Source organism: Lepisosteus platostomus, chromosome 8 (genome assembly GCF_059453375.1).
Source record: "Lepisosteus platostomus isolate fLepPlt1 chromosome 8, fLepPlt1.hap1, whole genome shotgun sequence".
Taxonomy (NCBI): domain Eukaryota; kingdom Metazoa; phylum Chordata; class Actinopteri; order Semionotiformes; family Lepisosteidae; genus Lepisosteus; species Lepisosteus platostomus.
The window spans coordinates 21,714,144-21,733,529 of record NC_142618.1 but is presented as its reverse complement, the minus strand read 5'-3'; the positions used below and the strand labels follow the sequence as shown (position 1 = coordinate 21,733,529).

The 19,386-nt window shown below is 35.8% G+C and overlaps 1 protein-coding gene across 7 annotated transcripts in view; it reads left to right on the top strand.

Annotated features, from left to right (window-relative positions):
* The window catches only part of LOC148657083 (partitioning defective 3 homolog), a 429,232-nt gene that overhangs the window by 331,913 nt on the left and 77,933 nt on the right, over positions 1–19,386 (top strand). For all 7 annotated transcript variants that reach the window (XM_088642914.1, XM_088642913.1, XM_088642916.1 and 4 more), the window contains one exon: positions 3,807–4,070. In XM_088642914.1, coding sequence (XP_088499040.1) covers positions 3,807–4,070 — 264 coding nt within the window. The remainder of the gene's footprint in view (positions 1–3,806; positions 4,071–19,386) is intronic.

Here is a 19,386-nt window from a genome sequence, read left to right as displayed (position 1 = left end):
AAGTGATAGAAGAAACTTTGAAGAAACTCTTCTTTTAAAAAAGCAAGTTGATTATAGTGGTTTGTGATCAAGACTGCATATTGTATGTATATATTAATCTAGATAACAATGATATGACAAAGGTTATTGAAATCCTAAATGTCAGTGGCGTGTTGTTCAACTTAGTGTCAAACAAAGCATTACACATTTCTGTCTTGTACAGTCGTATCAAAGTCACATAAAATCTTAATAATCAGAGTTCGTATGTTCTCTCAAAGTCCAGATTAATTGGCTCCTAGGAAAAGAGCCCCCAGTGTGTCTGTGTATCTGCCCAAAAATGGACCTGTCTCCCATTCAGTATGTATCCTGTCTTGTGCCGGTTGGTTCATAGGTTCTGGCTCTAAATTAAATTGGATAAAGCGGCTAGAAAATAGAAGAATGGTTGGATTAATATTAACTAGTTTCAAATGTAATTCAAACTCTTGAAGTGTCCACTATTGGTATTCCAACAAATTTCAAAGAAGAAATATGAGCATGTACTGTATAGTCACTAATCAAAAGTAATGCCTGCCATTATTACAGCTGCACTGCTGTGATCATTTGATGTTTTTATAACCCTGTTTAAAGCCCATATACTGTACTAGCAAACTTGTACTGTATATTCACATTGTTTTGGGATTTAATTTGATTCCCTGCACACTGGATTGAAAAATAATTTGCTTCCCAAATTGAATTAAAGAAGTACTTGTTCAAAATTATTGTAATGAGTTACTTTCATTCAACTTTTTTGATTGTGTAATAGTTATTGATACTCGGTTAAACCCATACACAACTTTTCAATGGCAGCAATTAATAATAGTAGGGCAGGTTTAAACATTTCAGATCTTATTGTCCATCTAAATACAGTGTTGTTGCATTGTTTTAAGCTATTATTGGTTAAGATACCCTTAGCATTGTGAAATGGCAAGTTAATTAAAATAAAGAAATTATTTTTTCTGTAATGCATACCAACTGTGTGCTCTTAGGACACTCCGCTAACCTGAAAGGCATTCTGTATGGTTTCTCAACGTGGACTACCTTACTTGAACAATTTATGGTGCTTAGTATATTTTCTTAAAGATGTTATCTGGGCCTTTTGAACAAATTTGATTAATTTAAAATGTTATTTCTAATTTAAAAATCAAAGTTAATCATGGTATGCCGAATACATTAGTATAGAATCACTAGATTCATTTTTGTATTATCTTACTAAATGACTTCCACTTCTGTGCCAGTGCTTTTCTATTTTTGATTTGTTGTGCACTTAAATTTAACTTTAAGTCTAAGAAAATGCCAGATTAAAAAAATAGCTCAACTATTGATGACTTTAATATGTTGTACATATTTATTTTCTGTTAGAAATCATCTAAATATGTTTTTGTTCAGACATTTTTGGTCACAAAATGGATGGAATTATCAGGTAATATTAGTGATGCATTTTTTTAGTTTGTTGCGCTTTTCTGATGGGGAAGAAAGCACGGGGGCTGAATTTTAGCCCTACGAAAACACGTCTACAAAACACATCACACTGCTGGCTTCTTTTGACTTAGATTTGCGTAAGATAGGTTTGCCTATAGATAGAATGTAACAGCTTAATCAGGTTTTTGGCTTTCTTTGACCCCGCATGTTTTTTTATCTGTTTTATACAGTAGTAGAAGCCAATTAGATTAAATTAAATCAAAACAATTAAACTACTTGAGAAATTAGAGCAAAATGAGAGTTTGGTCTGTGGGTTATGGTTACCTCTGGTTTAGATATTTGCCAGTCAAAAACAGATGTTTGTTTTTTCTATGGAACACTTTGGCAGTAATAAGGTGCCTGTTTTTTTAGTGTGCTTGTTTAAAGAGAGACAGAAATGTACACGCCAAAATTGAACACTTATTATTTTTTAAGATAACAAATTTGGCATGGATAGACATTGTTTTGCTAAAGCAGAGCTTGTGAAATCCTCAGTAGCTTGCTCTGATTCGGTGAAAGAAAGCCAAGGTTCTGAAGGCCAGACTTGAGCCCTGCTGGAGAGAATATAAGGAAAGACAATCCCCAGAACAAAGATACTTGTTGACCTGTGGGAGCACCATAAAAGTAAAATCAGGTGTCTTCTTGCAGCAGGACGCATCTGGAACTACTAAGAGTTGAGCTTTGCTGGACAGGGTCAAGCAGCAGGACATCACTACTCTGTCCGCACCCGTGATCCCTGTGAGATGACAATATTTTTATTCTGGGGTATCTGCTTGCTTTCTTCCCATAACAATATTGTCTTAAAAAGACCTTATTCATACAAACCAACTTGAAAAGTGCAAGAACACTTCAATGAAACTATTGTATGAAACCCTTTGCATTAAAGAGGTGGACTGAGTTAAGGGAGGTGAGCCTTGGAATAAGGTCAGAAATATTTTTTTAATCAAAGTGCTCTAGGCAATTTTCCTCCATTCTTTTTCTTTCTTTTCAGGAAGAGGTGCTCTGTTGTCAGTGCATAAAAGTTTGAATAATGCCGTGTGTTGTACGGTGTTTTTTTGTTGTTTTAAATGAAAACATCTAAGGAGGCTTACAGAGATTCAGACCGCTTTGCATAGGGGGTAAAATATTTTTCGAAGATACTTAAAAGTGTTTTTTTTACAGAAGACCTATTCAGGCAGCATTGTTTATAAATAACGTAAAAGATTTAGGAAACCCTTGCATGAAATGATGTTAATCAACATTTAGGTTTTTTTTCCAAATTATCATTTTTCATGACATTTTTCTTCTAATAAGAAGAATGCAGTTTTCTTGGCTGTTGAAGATTAAAAGAAAACTTCTTTACAGCGCTGTGCCAGGAGGCACCATGAAATCTTTCCCCTTTTGATTTTTTAAATCTCATTTAGTTACAATCCGAGCACTCCTGGCTTGCAGAATTTCATCAGTTGGCATAGTGCTATAACATTTTTAATCCTTATCTTGTCATTCTCGGATTTAGAAACCTGAAAAAAACATCCGGGAGTTGTTTTTTTCTGGATTTGTATGTTTTGCAGCACTGGAACTGTGAACTGCTTTAGACTCCAAGCTTATTTAATATTCTACAATATTTATTATATAGTGGATTCTTCTGAAACAGTGGATTATTGAGGATAAACACTGTACTGTTATAAATGGATGATAAGGGAGGGAGGTTTTAACAGCCTTCTCTGTGGAGTGACTTTTCACTAAATCAGAATGCCTATTTAGAACACTAGAACACTCCAGGCCTTCACATGCTTTGTTTTTCAGCTAGAGACTTACCAAGTTATTGTACAGTATATCTGGCCTTGACAGGGTGAAACAGTAAGGCAACCATTCAACATGATTCTAGGATAGTACTTAGACATGAATTGACAGTATTTCTTGACTCGTTTTACTTTCATACCACCATGTGAATTTTAAAGAAGCTGAATATATTATGAGCTGAATATGTGGTGGCACAGTTGAACTCCTACAATCCTTTAAGATAACTAGATCCATAATTGTCTGTGCCTGTAAAGGGATCATTAGAAGGTGAAGACACCTACAGGAAGGTCATTTTTATGAGCTTTTTGTCATGAAAGTCTGGAAATTAAACATCCAGCCTGAATTTCATACACTGTTTGTGCATGTGAGGCTCAAAAGACTTTGCATGTTTCTGAATTGTACAGCCATTTGTTGATAATTGTGCAAATAATGTCATGCCTGCTGTTTAGAAAGATGTGTGTGTTTTATTTTTGTATGAAGATTGAGTTATTTGAAACCTGAAAGTTTAAATGGCCACGGGATATAACATATAACTTTTTCTGCCCTAGAATTCAGGCAAAAACCAGAGAAATCCGAGAGAGGCAAGCTCGTGAGAGGGACTATGCTGAAATCCAGGATATCAACAGGACATTTGGATCTGACGAAGAGCACACATACGCTGGTATTGGCTCACTGGAATCATCAATGGACAGCGGGCACAATCTTTCCTTGCACAACAGACCACAAAGTCCCCGAGAAGACCCCCAGCAAATTGAAGCGCTATACGCACAAGTGAACAAGTCACGCAACGGCCGCGCTCCTTCCGCCGAAAGGTAAGCACAGTGTTACTGTTGTAATGCTCTTCTGGAACACAGCTGTCTTTTTCTGAGTGGCAGAGAAAAGTGATGCGTCCATGTGTTTTCTAACCACTTTATCCAGTTCAGGATCACAGGGGAACCAGAGTGTGTCCCGGCAAGCCACAGGCGCAAGGCAGGGTCCACACTGGAATGGATGCCAGTCCTTGCAACTTTCTCAGAAGCCAATTAACATGCCAGTACAAACTCCACACAGATAGCACCAGAGGTCCAGAATTGAACCGAGGTCCCCAGCACTGCAAGACAGAGATGCTAACTACTGCACCCAGAAAAAAAAAACGTTCAGTAAAACGTATATATATGAAAAATAATATCTGATAATATGGCATGTCATGTATATCCCCTTAAACATTAACATTAAAAATGGGCGTTTTATTCCCAAAGCCCATTACAAAGCCACAAGGCTGTTACCAGACTGCACTCTGACTACATTAACATTTTCGAAAACATAGCACCCTTCACAGTTAGATGATAAGTCTTTACTTGAGATGAATCAACATTAAGATTTAGAGTAAAGCTAAGTGGTTGTTATATTTAACTAATTGTAGGGGTCAGCAAAGAGGCACAACCAGTTAAAGTTGAGGGGAAGTCCTATTCTGTGACTTTAGATGTAGGAACAAAATCATGTGAATAAGCTTTATGTTTGTGTTGTACAATATTAGTGGTTGTAAATGGTAAATAGCATAATTCATTGCATGATATAAATGTTTTTAACACATAACAACTTTATTTTTCCTCTGAATATTTTTGATTATCTTTAATATGTTGATCAGAAATTCTAAACGCTTTTAGAATGTTTACATGGGTTAACAGATATTTGAAGTTTAATTTTATTGTGAAGTACCACGAAAGTGAGCTGTTTGAAAATGTAGCTTTCTCTTTCATGACCTTGCAAATAAACGTGTTGCGGTTAAGCATCTTAATTCTTTATAATTGAAGTTCAAAGTTCTATGTACATAAATTGCAGTTTTCTTCCAACAATAAATTTCAGGTCAGAAATTCTGCATTGTATTTTATCAACAAAACAATGCTTTTTGTAAGGGACACTTTTAAATCTTTTTACATTTTGTACTACTTCTGAAGTGTCTTGGGTTTGCAGGAGTTTTCATAAAAAAGTTTGTGAATCAGATCCAGGCTATAAAAAATGTCATTTTTCAGTTTGGACAGATGCAGAGAATAACATCATTTAAGTAGCTGCTCCTTCATAACTTTTGACTGTCGGGGGGGAAAAACCTGTCACTCAAGATTTTGTTTATAAATCATACAGTGGCCAGAGAGACAGTGCATTATTAATAATTCCCTTCTTTTGTTTTTTATTTTTGTTTCAGCATAATTTCCTGCGAGTATTTTATACAGTTTCCCAATTTAATTTAAATAACTCAGGATATACAGGGCACACGAAAACAAGACTGTTTTCTTGCTTTGTAAAATATCAACAAAATAAGATTTTCTCTGATTTTCAATAACTTTTTTTTTTTCTCACTGGAAAACAAATCTTAAAATGCTAGTGGCGTTTTCACCTGTTTTTGCAGGTGTGTTTTAAATCTATTGATGGATTAAGGAAATGCCAGTTTCAAAACCAGATGTTACCTTGGTAACATTTAACTTGAATGAGGCTAAATAAAACATAATTAAAATTCCTTCATAAACAGTAGACAACACTCTAAAACTACATAAAGAAACTGCATAAAAACCCTTTAGAGCTTGAGTCTTTAATGTTTTCAAATCTAGAAATTTCACCTGACTTCTCTCTGGGGTTCTGCTCTCAGATATGGACGCGGGTACTGTATGTCTCATTTTGATGTTATGAATGATCATATGGCAATAATGTCATTTCCACAAATTGTTGTAAAGTACTATATGTATTGTTATAATATGTTGTATAGTGGTTATGAAGGAGTTACAGTGCCTTGCGAAAGTATTCGGCCCCCTTGAACTTTTCAACCTTTTGCCACATTTCAGGCTTCAAACATAAAGATATAAATTTTTTATTTTATGTGAAGAATCACCAACAAGTGGGACACAATTGTGAAGTGGAACGAAATCTATTGGATTTTTGAAACTTTTTTAACTAATAAAAAAATGAAAAGTGGGGCGTGCAAAATTATTCGGCCCCTTTACTTTCAGTGCAGCAAACTCACTCCAGAAGTTCAGCGAGGATCTCTGAATGATCCAATGTTGTCCTAAATGACTGATGGTGATAAATAGAATCCACCTGTGTGTAATCAAGTCTCTGTATAAATGCACCTGCTCTGTGATAGTCTCAAGGTTCTGTTGAAAGCGCAGAGAGCATCATGAAGACCAAGGAACACACCAGGCAGGTCCGTAATACTGATGTGGAGAAGTTTAAAGCCGGATTTGGATACAAAAAGATTTCCCAAGCTTCAAACATCCCAAGGAGCACTGTGCAAGCGATCATCTTGAAATGGAAGGAGTATCAGACCACTGCAAATCTACCAAGACCTGGCCGTCCCTCTAAACTTTCAGCTCAGACAAGGAGAAGACTGATCAGAGATGCAGCCAAGAGGCCCATGATCACTCTGGATGAACTGCAGAGAACTACAGCTGAGGTGGGAGAGTCTGTCCATAGGACAACAATCAGTCTTACACTGCACAAATCTGGCCTTTATGGAAGAGTGGCAAGAAGAAAGCCATTTCTCAAAGATATCCATAAAAAGTCTCGTCTAAAGTTTGCCACAAGCCACCTGGGAGACACCCCAAACATGTGGAAGAAGGTGCTCTGGTCAGATGAAACCAAAATCGAACTTTTTGGCCACAATGCAAAACGATATGTTTGGCGTAAAAGCAACACAGCTCATCACCCTCAACACACCATCCCCCCTGTCAAACATGGTGGTGGCAGCATCATGGTTTGGGCCTGCTTTTCTTCAGCAGGGACAGGGAAGATGGTTAAAATTGAGGGGAAGATGGATGCAGCCAAATACAGGACCATTCTGGATGAAAACCTGTTGGAGTCTGCAAAAGACCTGAAACTGGGACGGAGATTTATCTTCCAACAAGACAATGATCCCAAACATACAGCAAAATCTACAAAGGAATGGTTCACAAATAAACGTATCCAGGTGTTTGAATGGCCAAGTCAAAGTCCAGACCTGAATCCAATCGAGAATCTGTGGAAAGAGCTGAAAACTGCTGTTCACAAACGCTCTCCATCCAACCTCACTGAGCTCGAGCTGTTTTGCAAGGAAGAATGGGCAAGAATTTCAGTCTCTCGATGTGCAAAACTGATAGAGACATACCCCAAGCGACTTGCAGCTGTAATCGCAGCAAAAGGTGGCTCTACAAAGTATTAACGCAAGGGGGCCGAATAATTTTGCACGCCCCACTTTTCATTTTTTTATTAGTTAAAAAAGTTTCAAAAATCCATTAGATTTCGTTCCACTTCACAATTGTGTCCCACTTGTTGGTGATTCTTCACATAAAATAAAAAATTTATATCTTTATGTTTGAAGCCTGAAATGTGGCAAAAGGTTGAAAAGTTCAAGGGGGCCGAATACTTTCGCAAGGCACTGTAACTCCTTCATAACCACTATACAACATATTATAACAATACATATAGTACTTTACAACAATTTGTGGAAATGACATTATTGCCATATGATCATTCATAACATCAAAATGAGACATACAAATTGTTTGTAGTTGTTTAGAATATTTAAGATTAATCAAACATATAGGGTCACAGGCATTCACCTTCTGCTAGTGAATGTCATATTCTGCTTTTGTCTGCCTGTGTTTGTTTCTTTTTCTGCAGTTCTTGCCTTCAGTGATACTTAAAACTTAAAACTGCCTGTAAGAAGGAAGGTAATCTTATAAATAAATATGCAAAAGTGGTAAGGCCTATATTTGACTTTAGCAGTGCTTGTCATTCAGTTATATTCCAACACCCAATTCATTATTGCTTTCATCAAATGACATTTAGTCACCATATTTTATTTTACTTACTAAATTACTTTTCTGTGACAATTTAAATTAGTTTTTTGTTACTCTGCCAAGAAATGAGGCAGGTCTTTCATAGCTTTGCTGTAATTGCACATTGAAATGAAGTTCTTATCTGTATGAATACATAGATATACATGCATATAAGTCCTACACTTTTTGAATCAAAATTAATTTGATAGGGCTTAAACGATCAGATAGAGGTGTGATCTGATAAAATGTACAGATGAGCTTTGTAATGTCTTCAGTTAATGAGCGAAACCCAAAACATTGATTGTGTTAATTTAGTTAATATATACAGTATATATAGTCTGTGGAGGAACACCTTGTAAGTTAACTGTTATCACATTGTAGACTTTCTAAACTGATAATAAACAATAACACTTGGTAGACCTAGGTCACTTCTGTTATTTGGTCTGCAGGACATCAAGACTATTTTGGTTATTTACTGCATACGCTTTTTTTTCAAAGATGCATTAAATTCTTATACATACTGTATACGTAAGTAATCTGATTGGAAGCAGCTCTCCAATAAATTATTCTAAGTATGATAAAGATTGTTGTAGTAGTAATACATTTTGAAAATTGATTGATCCTTTTCAAAAGCTAACTCTCAGGTCAGTAAATGTAACTTTTTTAACATTTGAATTTTACTGCTTGGAAAAAGATTATTTTATATACATTATATACAAAGCATTGTATATATTTAGAAGTATTAACTCTTTTTGTTTTCACTTGAATTATGTTGAGCTAGACTTCAGATCCTCTTCAGTAATTCAGTACTTGTACACTAACCTGATATGAATAAAGATATATAGAAATGTTCCAAACTAAGCCGTTTGCCTTTTTGCACAGTACTGAGAAGGTGTTGAACCAGCAGAGCATAGTCATCACATGGGATCTAATTAATGTTGGTGTTCAACCAACAGAAGGGGACTTTCCTGCTACACTCCTTTGTCATATGGCACAGCCTGAGACTTGAACCTGCAGTCTCAAGGCTGATAAATTAACCCTGCACTCCAGACTTTAGTTGTTGGCCTACAGTTTGTAAAGGACTTACAGTGCTGTATTTACAACCAGGTTCAGTTATCTTTGGTTTCTATACCAATCATTGTGGATCTGTGGTTGCTACCTTGCAGTCTTTTAGGTTCCTAAAATGCAGGCTGGAGATCTTCAGAAGAGGACTTTGCGGTAGTTCCCAGAGTTTTAGGAAATTTTGCCCTGACGCTGAAGTTGAACACCAGACAGGTGTCAACACAAGATACATCACATTGTAGCTACTAAAGGCAGGCAAATACTCCAATTAATATGTTAAACTTAAAATGCTAAAAACTTAAAATCAATTAATCTGTCTTGGGCATCTAACTGTGAAACTTGTGAAACCAACTTGTGAAAATGCATTTGAGAAATAACTAGCTATAGTTCACAGAAAGGGTTAAAATTGCATAGAATCTTTATAAATAATTTTGTTCAATGTGGTATTTCGAAGACCCTCATTACCAGCAGCACCATGCTTGACCTATATTAACATCAGGTAAATTGCCAGGTAATTTAATTACTGAATTAATTTTAGATCGGCCACTGTGATGATTAGTGTCTGTGACACCACAGGAATATAGCACTGCAGATAATGTATGTTTATAAAAAAAACACTTCTCAGCTTTGATAAATAGATGTCCTAAATGATACATAAATTTTACCTGCCTAGGTTTTAGACCGGTGAAGCCTTTGCACACAAACCTGTGATGCCAAATGGTACTACATGGAAAAAAATGCACATAATACCCTGAAGGGATACTTCAAAAACTCCTAAAATGTCACAGTGTGTGTGTGAAGGTGTATACATGCTTATGTATACATTGTGTATAGAGACACATGCACCTGTGTCTTTTATTGAGAAGAATGGAAAAACAGGCATAGCTTGTTTGTTGGAAAGTTTGTTTTGTACTGAAATCCTAAAATGGCGCCTTATCTGCAAAATCTAGAAATGGGACAAACTGCAGTTTGTAGCTGATGTGGCTTCTATTTTTCAGAAGTTTTGAAATGGTAATTGTGACATTTTTTTTTAATAAGGTACATGTTTAAAAGGTCACAGAGTGCTAAAGCATGAAAGATATTTTTGCTTGTTTCACATGAAACCTTGGGATGAAAGATTAGATAATGTATTCTGTAAATGGTCAATTTCATTTTCTTTGTAGTTTTAACTAAAAGCATTATGCACTTGGTCCTAGTCATGTCATGTGATCTTCAAAGTAAAAGATGAGGTTATTTTGAACCTTGTTTTATTTTTATTTTAATTGGAGACAAGAAAATATCTGCAATGTCAAGTAATATGAAATAAATTTGAAAGATGAGGACAAACTTACTAGATATACCAAAGACTGTCCTATTACTAATACGTGCCCATGATTTCTCTTTTTAGGGACTTTTAAATTGGATGTCATGGAAAAGAGATCAATTTCCAGAAGTATTCTTGATAATGTTCATGTAGTGTTTTAATTATTCAGACTCTAAATTGTGCTTATGGAATGTTTCTAAATGCAAAAAGCAGTTGGTTTTAGTAGGGCTAGGATTTTGAAAAAGTAATAGTGTTGCAAATGCATGATATAGCAAAACCACCAAGTAAGACTGGATTTTCTAAGAGAATTCATTAATCACATTGTTCAATAATGTTTGGAAAGTATTTAAGGATGTTATGTCACACATTATATGGACAAAATGTTTATTGCAGGTCACTTAAATTGCATGCATTGTCAAAGACTGTATAACAGGAATTCCCTATTAGGTAACATTGGAAAATTACTCGGACGATTTGAATAGATTTTTGTCTTCCATGCAGCTAAGAAAAAAGGCTGAGCATGCACGCTGAGCAACTACAAACACTCAATGATATGAGTAGCTATTGAATACTACTTCTGTCATCACTGCAGATGCATTCAAACCTGTGGCAGCTAAATGTTTACATATGTGCTAACTTGCTTAGTAACAAAAGAACAGGACAGAAAATACAGTACTGCATGGTTTTCTATTATAAAAATTAATATGATAAAACTAACATAAGGCTTATACTGTATGTTGGGCGGTGGCTCTGTGGCTAAGGATCTGCGCCTGTGACTGGAAGGTTGCCGGTTCAAATCCCGCGGCCGGCAGAGGAATCCTACTCCGTTGGGCCCCTGAGCAAGGCCCTTAACCCCAACTGCTCCAGGGGCGCCGTACAACGGCAGACCCTGCGCTCTGACCCCAAGCTTCTCTCCCTGTCTGTGTGTCTCCATGGAGAAAAGCTGGGGTATGCGAAAAGACGAATTCCTAATGCAAGAAATTGTATAGGGCTAATAAAGAAACATGATTATTATTATTATTATTATTATTATTATTATTATCATTATTATTATCAGTTATTGAGTGCTGTAATAATAATAATATTATTATTATTGAGTGCTGTAATAATAATAATAATAATAATAATCTATTATTATTGTTGTTGTTATTATTATTGTGTCAATCACTTACAGTGTACAAAGATTGACAAGTGTAAGGTAAAAGACAATGCAGAAACATTGAAAAACTATTCTTGCATAATTAAAAATAATAGGAAAAAGAAATGCAATATAATAGAAAAAGATTCCTGTACCATTATATGTCTATATTTATATCATGGCTTTACCTAATACACTGCACAAATCACGATAAATATGTTTTGCAACAAAAGAACAGGACAGAAAATACAGTATGGCATGGTTTTCTGTTATAAAAAGGAATATTATCAAAATAACGTTATTTAGTGCTGTAATCTTCAGGAAGGTGTGCTAAAGTGGGAGGGCTGATGGGTCACTCTGAGGAAAACGGGCACAGATTTTGCACTGGGCTACAGAGACAGTCTGAGAAGTTTCTGGAAACTTTGAAAATGACGAGCCAGGTTTGACTAAACTGCGGACAAGGAGGAGGGGGTAATGTATTTGCACGTTCTGGAGGCATTCCAAGTGCAGTTTGTTTGCAAATGAAGGCCTTCTAATCCAGATCGAAAATAAAGCTGTCTTCTGATATGTTGTTGCTACACCTGATAAAGCGGAGTAATGGTGTAAAGAAGATAAACTCTTTTTCAAATGCGGCTGTTGCCTGATGGATTGTGGTAAATATGGCAGCAAGTCAGCTGCAGCCTCAATAAAATGACACAGAAAGACAATGATAATAGTACGATTGAATGTGAAGGTACACAATGACGCCGTTAGAAGGATTACCAACTATTTTAAAATGACCAAATTACAACAAGGTGGAGAAAAGCTGCCCTCCAGGTGTAGCTGAGATTTCACATCATCATCTAGTACATCCCAAAAATTCTCTCCTGTCCTGTATAAATTCTCTTAATATTATCTTTGTCACTTAATATTATCTTTTATCAATCTCAGGCCCCTCAAGGTAGAAACGTATTCTTTAAAACCAATGAACAGAATGTTTTTTAAGATAAATAAATTCCCTATAATCCTTAAAGATTTTGTCGGTCAACATATTTTTAAAAATGACCTTATATAATAATTTCATAGCGACCCAATGAAAATGCCAAAATCACATTAATTTATGATACGTTCATTAACACTAGTAGGATCATCTAACCTTTCCTAGTGTTTATGTAAAAATATGTAAGTATGAAAGATATTGTTTATAGTACTTTATAATACACTAAATGAAAATTGGAATTCACTCAGTATTTGTTGAAATAGAAGCTATTTTGTATTTCACACCACAGGGAGAAAGCGTTGTTTTCACTCCCAGTTGTTTTGACACAGGTGAGAATTTAGATTTTTGCTCTCCATGAAAAAGTGCGGATGGATACGACAATGCTTTACGTTTTTCTTTTCCTCCAAAAAAAAGACTTTTTCTCTGATCAGAAAAAAAACATTTGAAAAGATAACAAGGAAGTGAACTGCCAGTCAGAAGGTTGCGGTATGGGTAGCGATTTAAAGTCCACCCTGAGAAAGGAATCATTTGTCACCTTCAGTCACATCATTTTTTGTTCATAAAATAAGCCCAGCTCTGCCTTTTATGCTGTAATGCTTCTGTTTTATCAAAGTCATTCTCTTCCTGATATTGATTATTAACAACAGCAATTGCAGAACTCTCTGTCTTACATCAAGGTCTTTATGAGATGATGGCAGTACAGCGGCAAGTGTAACATATGAAGTGAATTGTTTCTGATCTTACTACTTTTTCTGCTACAAAATACCCATCTTCATCTGGAAGAAATCATTAAATATTGATCTTTACATTATCTGTTTTTGGGAAGATAAATCAAAACTATGGTAAAGACGATTGAGTTCTACCATGAAGCCATTTTAAAATGTTCTCATCTTCTCTAGGTGATAAACCGACCTGTGTTAATTTGCTTACAATCTGTTTTCCACCAACTTACTTCCTCTTTTAAAACAAATCCATAGCTATTATACTCTATTACATCTTGAAAAGGGGAAAGAATTGTGTAAGATTTATTGCTGGTCTAAATCATAGATTTTCAGGATTTATCTTGTACCTCATGCATTGGTGACTGGAAATTGGTGAGGAGGAAAAAAAGTGTTATTGAAAGGCAGTCATCAGGCTCATGTGATAATGTTGGTTCAGTTTGCTGTTGCTGTCTTGTTTTTAGTTACCCCTAGTTTCAGATGAGGTCATGGGTATAATTTTAAGATTCATCTTTTATTCTTTTGTAGCCAAACACATTCTAAAGGCTAAAGTTTATAGTGTGTTTGCAACCTGGGACATAAAGCTGTTTGTTTGCAAAGCTTTTTGTAACATTTGACGTTTTATGACTTATGACTATTTTTCATTTTTAAAAGGATCCTGATGCATAGACCATCTGGCGATTCTCTTATGACCTCGAACGAATCTTTCACAACAGAGCTTTCCTACTCTGTTAGTCAGTCAAATAAAACTGGCTCTTGACAAGTACAGTCTTCATTGGCCTCTAGGGAATTGAGTATTTCAAAAATTATTTTCTGTACACAATGAAAAATAAGAGACTGCTATAGGATTTGGCAACATAGCACAAAAGGGGGTAAGTACTGTATTGATGAATATAGTACTTTTAGGTGAAAGTGCTAAAAGCTAATCCACTACCAGTCTGCCATCTTAGAACTCTGAAAAATATGTTGCTCACATTAATGGTTTTGGCATGTATGTTAATTGTGTTCCTATCTCTAACACAATTAGGAGCCACCGCTCCTATCCCAGGGGCGGAGCGGTGGCTCTGTGGCTGAGGATCTGTGCCTGTGACTGGAAAGTTGTCGGTTCAAATCCCGCGGCCAGCAGAGGAATCCTACTCCGTTGGGCCCCTGAGCAAGGCCCTTAACCCTAACTGCTCCAGGGGCGCCGTACAATGGCAGACCCTGCGCTCTGACCCCAAGCTTCTCTCCCTGTCTGTGTCTCCATGGAGAAAAGCTGGGGTATGCAAAAAGACAAATTCCTAATGCAAGAAATTGTATAGGGCTAATAAAGAAACATTACATCATTACATTATCACATTAATAAAAGACCCTGCCTCTTCAGCAATAGCAGAGATCAGCATTCATAAACAAATGGTCCATAATATTTTAAGTGCATGAGCTCTAACATTGTGGAGCATTCCTTTGAACACAGTTTTATCTTAAAAATCACTTGCAATGTTTCCTCATATTTGTTTATTGTAATTTGCATTTATTACCACCTAGAAGAAGTAATACTGGAGCTATAAACTCATCTTGACAAAACTTGTGACTGCCTAGTTAAAAAGGATGACAAAAGTTGAACAGCAGTTTGAAGGCCTCCTTACAGGTTATTTTGGCTTGTCCATTTTTCAGCAGAGCACTTTGAAAAAACATATATGATGAATGTCTTGCATTACACACCTGAGGCAGAACCCTTTTCTTGGTCGTATCCTTGCATTGAGATTTAGAAAGCACTTTCTCTAAAGTAATAAAACCATTCTTCACTACTAATTCCATTTATGGAGTGTGCATAGTGTCATAGAGAAAGACTGTGTGGAGTTCACACCCTAAAACTCCATTCTGGGAGGGTAACACAAATAAAATTAAAAAACAACTTTGTTCAATTGATGGCAAAAAAAAAATGCTTTTGAATTTATTTTATGATTGTCCTGACAAAAACTGAAGCCAAACATATTTATAATTTAAATATGGGCATAAAAGAGAGATTTCTTTAACTATCTTATCGAGGACCAGAAATATATTAAACAGCACAGTCTGAAATGGTCTTGCAGCATAACTAGGTTGAAGGTGAAAAGTCACGTCTGAAGCCAAGCAGTACACATCTTTGTTAACTGACTTGGTACAGAGAGTTAGAAGTTTTCTCAGTTTACAAAATCAAATCAATTTTTTGGACATCATAAAGTTGCCATGTTTCTGTTGTCAAATGCAGCTCTAGGGTAGTTTTATTTCCTGCAACTGAATGCCTAGCTGTTTGTTGGCAGCAAATGATTCAGCTGAGTAAAGCAGTAACAGTATAATTTGTCCAAAAAGCAGCTCTGTTTGATCTCTGTACTAATTCTAACGTATTCCAGTTTGCCTGAGGTTGTATTAGTAATAACCTTCTTCGAGAGAAGTAATTTCTCATTTGGTCCCTTTATGCTTCTTCAGTTCGAACTTTATTATCATCCCTAGGGGAAATTTGTTCAACTTCTAGTTGATCATTATACTGTTTCATAGGGTGGCCTCATTGCAAATAGAGTATTAAAACATTTACGGAAAATGGGAAGTAATTGGCATTTGACGCCAAAATCCGTGTACAAAATAAGCTGTTTATGAAGTGGCAATCAAAGCTACACATTGTCCGGCAGGATCTTAACTAGAAATTAGTGCTTGTAAAAAGAAGTGATTCCTTGGCTGGATGCTTGATCAGCAGGGTTCAGTGTGTAAGTGAGGTCCTTTAAATGAGATGGACTTGGGTGATGTCTGTTGCTTCAAGACTTCTTCACATTAACAGCTGAGAAGGCAGCAATCAGGACTCCATAGTGGCTAGAAGTTAATAATGGAATCAGGCACTCAGCTGGAACTGGAAGGTTACAGGAAAGCAGCAGTTATATTAAATATACAGAGATTTGCCATGCCAAAACTCATGCATGAGGCTACAATTAGAGACTTGCATTGTGCAAGAGCAACAGATAAATCATTATTTAGAATACATGGGACAATTAAAATTTCTGGGGATGGAAATGGTCTGATTTGATTTTTTCTCAGCCTAAGCACTAATGTCGTTCTGTGGGCAATGTGTGTCTTTTCCTGGGTTGACTTAAAGGTTGACATAACGAATGCTAATCATGGTTAAACTTTATGAACATTAAAAACAAGACATTGAACTGAACATTGTCAAATAAGAGCTTATCTTTTTGAGCGCAGTACTAAAACTGTTGGATACAGAACAGTATTTTCAGTCTGATGCTCACAAACCTCTAACAGCAGGGGTCTGAATGTCAGTATCTGTAGATGCTTCTGTTTTTTGCCATTCTCCTGCTTCCTGTGGTTATAACATTCTACCTGTGCTCTGAGTCAAGTTCTATCTAAAACCCAATTAAAAATACTTGGATCTATATGACAAGCTTTCCCCTATATACTGTATGTCAGAGGCTGTGCACACCTGCATCATGAGTGACAAAAAATGTTCAGCATCCCAGTTTAAAAACAAAAGAAAAATATTTTGTTTGATATAGCTGGAAATGGAAATTGGTCACCCAGTGACAGAGGATACATCTGGGATGTACATTTAATTTGTGTGTTCTGAAAGGTCTGCCCATAATCCACTTTGAGAGAGAGACTTCACACCTTCAGTGTGAGTCTTTCACAGCTGTCCATTGCTGTTAATGTCATTTGCAGTGCCTTCGGTTTGACATCATTCTTCCGCCAATATTAAGTCTAGCACTAGTCTAGTGGTGTCTGTCTCCAGTTTTATTTTTTTTCTTTTGTAGTTGTATTCTCAAGCTGTAAGCAGTTGTGTTTTTAAACTTTGTTCACCCTGATGTGCCTTTTTATCAATTAATCTGAAGTTCAACACACATATGTATTTTTAAATATTTGTAATGAAATGGCCCTCTTTTTCTAAACTGGCATCTAAATTTGACTTATTTCCCACTTACGAAAGCTACAGGTTCCCACTTGTGTGAACAATGACAAATAGTTGTCAAGACCACGTTCTTTATACAGTACAGCTGAATATAGTGATGAAACACAAAACAAATAAAAATTAAATATATTGATTACCTCCAAAACAATCCAGAGGCTCACAGAAAGAACCCATATCGTCACATTGTATTGAGTAGAATTCTAGTGAAGTTTAGTTTCGGAAGACATATTTTTTTTAAAGTGCAACAAGCATATGTATGATTAAAACCTATTAATAAATGGCATACTTTTATAACATTTTCATCTGTATCAGCATGTAATTTCCACTCACATAATGCTATAGAAAAGCTTTTGGTTTTGCTCTGAAAAAACAGACATTTCGTTTTAATTGGTTTCTTTTATGTTATGTTGATTGCATCTATGCAACAGAAACCAATTACCCTGATTTTATTCATTTGCTTAAGTTAGTATGGCACAGTCTGTTTTCTTGCTTCATTGGTGAATGCTATTACAAGTATCCTGTTACTTCAAATATGTTTGGTCCCAGTACTTTCTGAGTTGGCCAAGCATAATAAAGAGCCAAATGAATGTTTGTTTCTCCAGAGATTTCCCACAAAATATGCTATATTTTGCTTGACCTTGGTATACTTATGACATTTGATAACACTTGTCATATTTTTCTTTATTGAGGATTGCTGGTAGGTCTGATCGCCTAAGAACTGACACTTGTCTTTGCTGCTTGACCCTTGGTTATGTACACAGGGAGTGCTGAGGTGCGTCACTCAATCTTTCTTACAAGGAGTGGGGAATTGCAATGCATTGTTCAAGGAAGTAATTTTTGTTACCTCAGCTCATCTTTTCAAAATTATTATGAGAAACTGAAACCAGTTCTCCACACACTATACAGTGCAGTTCAGTGCTGCTATAGAAGTATAGTTTAAATATAAAACAACATTAACCTACAGTATAGAGTGTTACCTGTGTCCTGATGGGAAATCTCAAAGTGAGATATCGTGAGATTCTTTTGAAGACAGACCCTATAGGAAAGGAAGCATTGGCTGAATTTAGTAACCTTTAAGACTTTTATAACAGCTTCAAGTACGTCATGAATTCCTGTAGGAGGTGAATGGATGGCAGCCTTATTCCTTATGCATACTGTCTTGAAATAAAGACTAATACAATTTGAATTTGGTCCAGTTAAGATCTGAAAAGTGCTCTACCAAAGGGCAGTTAAATTCACACAATTAACTAGAGTAAATGCAGAGTTAATCTCTCAGAATTCAGAAAAATCTGAGAATAATTCAGATGTCACTCTGATTATATTCTTTTTGCAAATTATAATGATGTTGCCCCAAGTATTTTGGACCATTATTACCATTTTTGTACTTTAGGTAATCTGGGGTGGGAATACAGATTTACAACCGAGAGAATGATTTTTAAAAAGAAAATATTGAAGTAAATTCTAAAAAGATACATAAGGTCAAAGTTAATTAATGATTTTGTTCACTGTTTCTGGGCTGTGTTCCCTTTCTCTCACCTTACAGAATCCATTTTTCTGAGTACCATGCTGTTGAATGACTATTCTGAAATTACATGCCACAATACAATTACCTACCATAACAGTGTCATACACTCTTTATGATAGTACTGCTTCAAGGAACCTCTGACCCATCTATTTTTGTTCTTTCAGATGTGATCTGCTCATCGTAGTACTAAAATCATCATTATTAAAGTGGATTCCAGAGTGGGTGGAGTGGTCGTGAAGATGTTAGATATTATGCACAGTGTCTAAAGTTTTAGCTCAATCTAATCTAATCTAATCACATCAAATGTCCTCATTAGAACTCTGATTCTTTGCACATTTAGAAGCAGATAAGCATTTTCATACCATCCTACTGTACTTCTTAAGGAAAGGATTCAGCTGTTGAATTCAACAGTATTTTGTATGTTAGCATTTTGTTTTGTATATTTGAATAATATCTTTAAAATGAATTGTGTAAGTCCTAGAATAGTGCAGATGGTTAAGGACTGCACTCTTAGTCCAAATAATTCCCACAATATTTCTAAATATTAAAAAATAGGATTAGTATGAGCCAGGGACCTGCTGTCCAGTTTTTCATTTTAATCTGGCTCTTTTCCTTGCTGATCTTCCCTTGAGTCCTGACTCTTGGCGTATGTGTAATAATCATACTTTTCCACTCAAAAACTAAGAG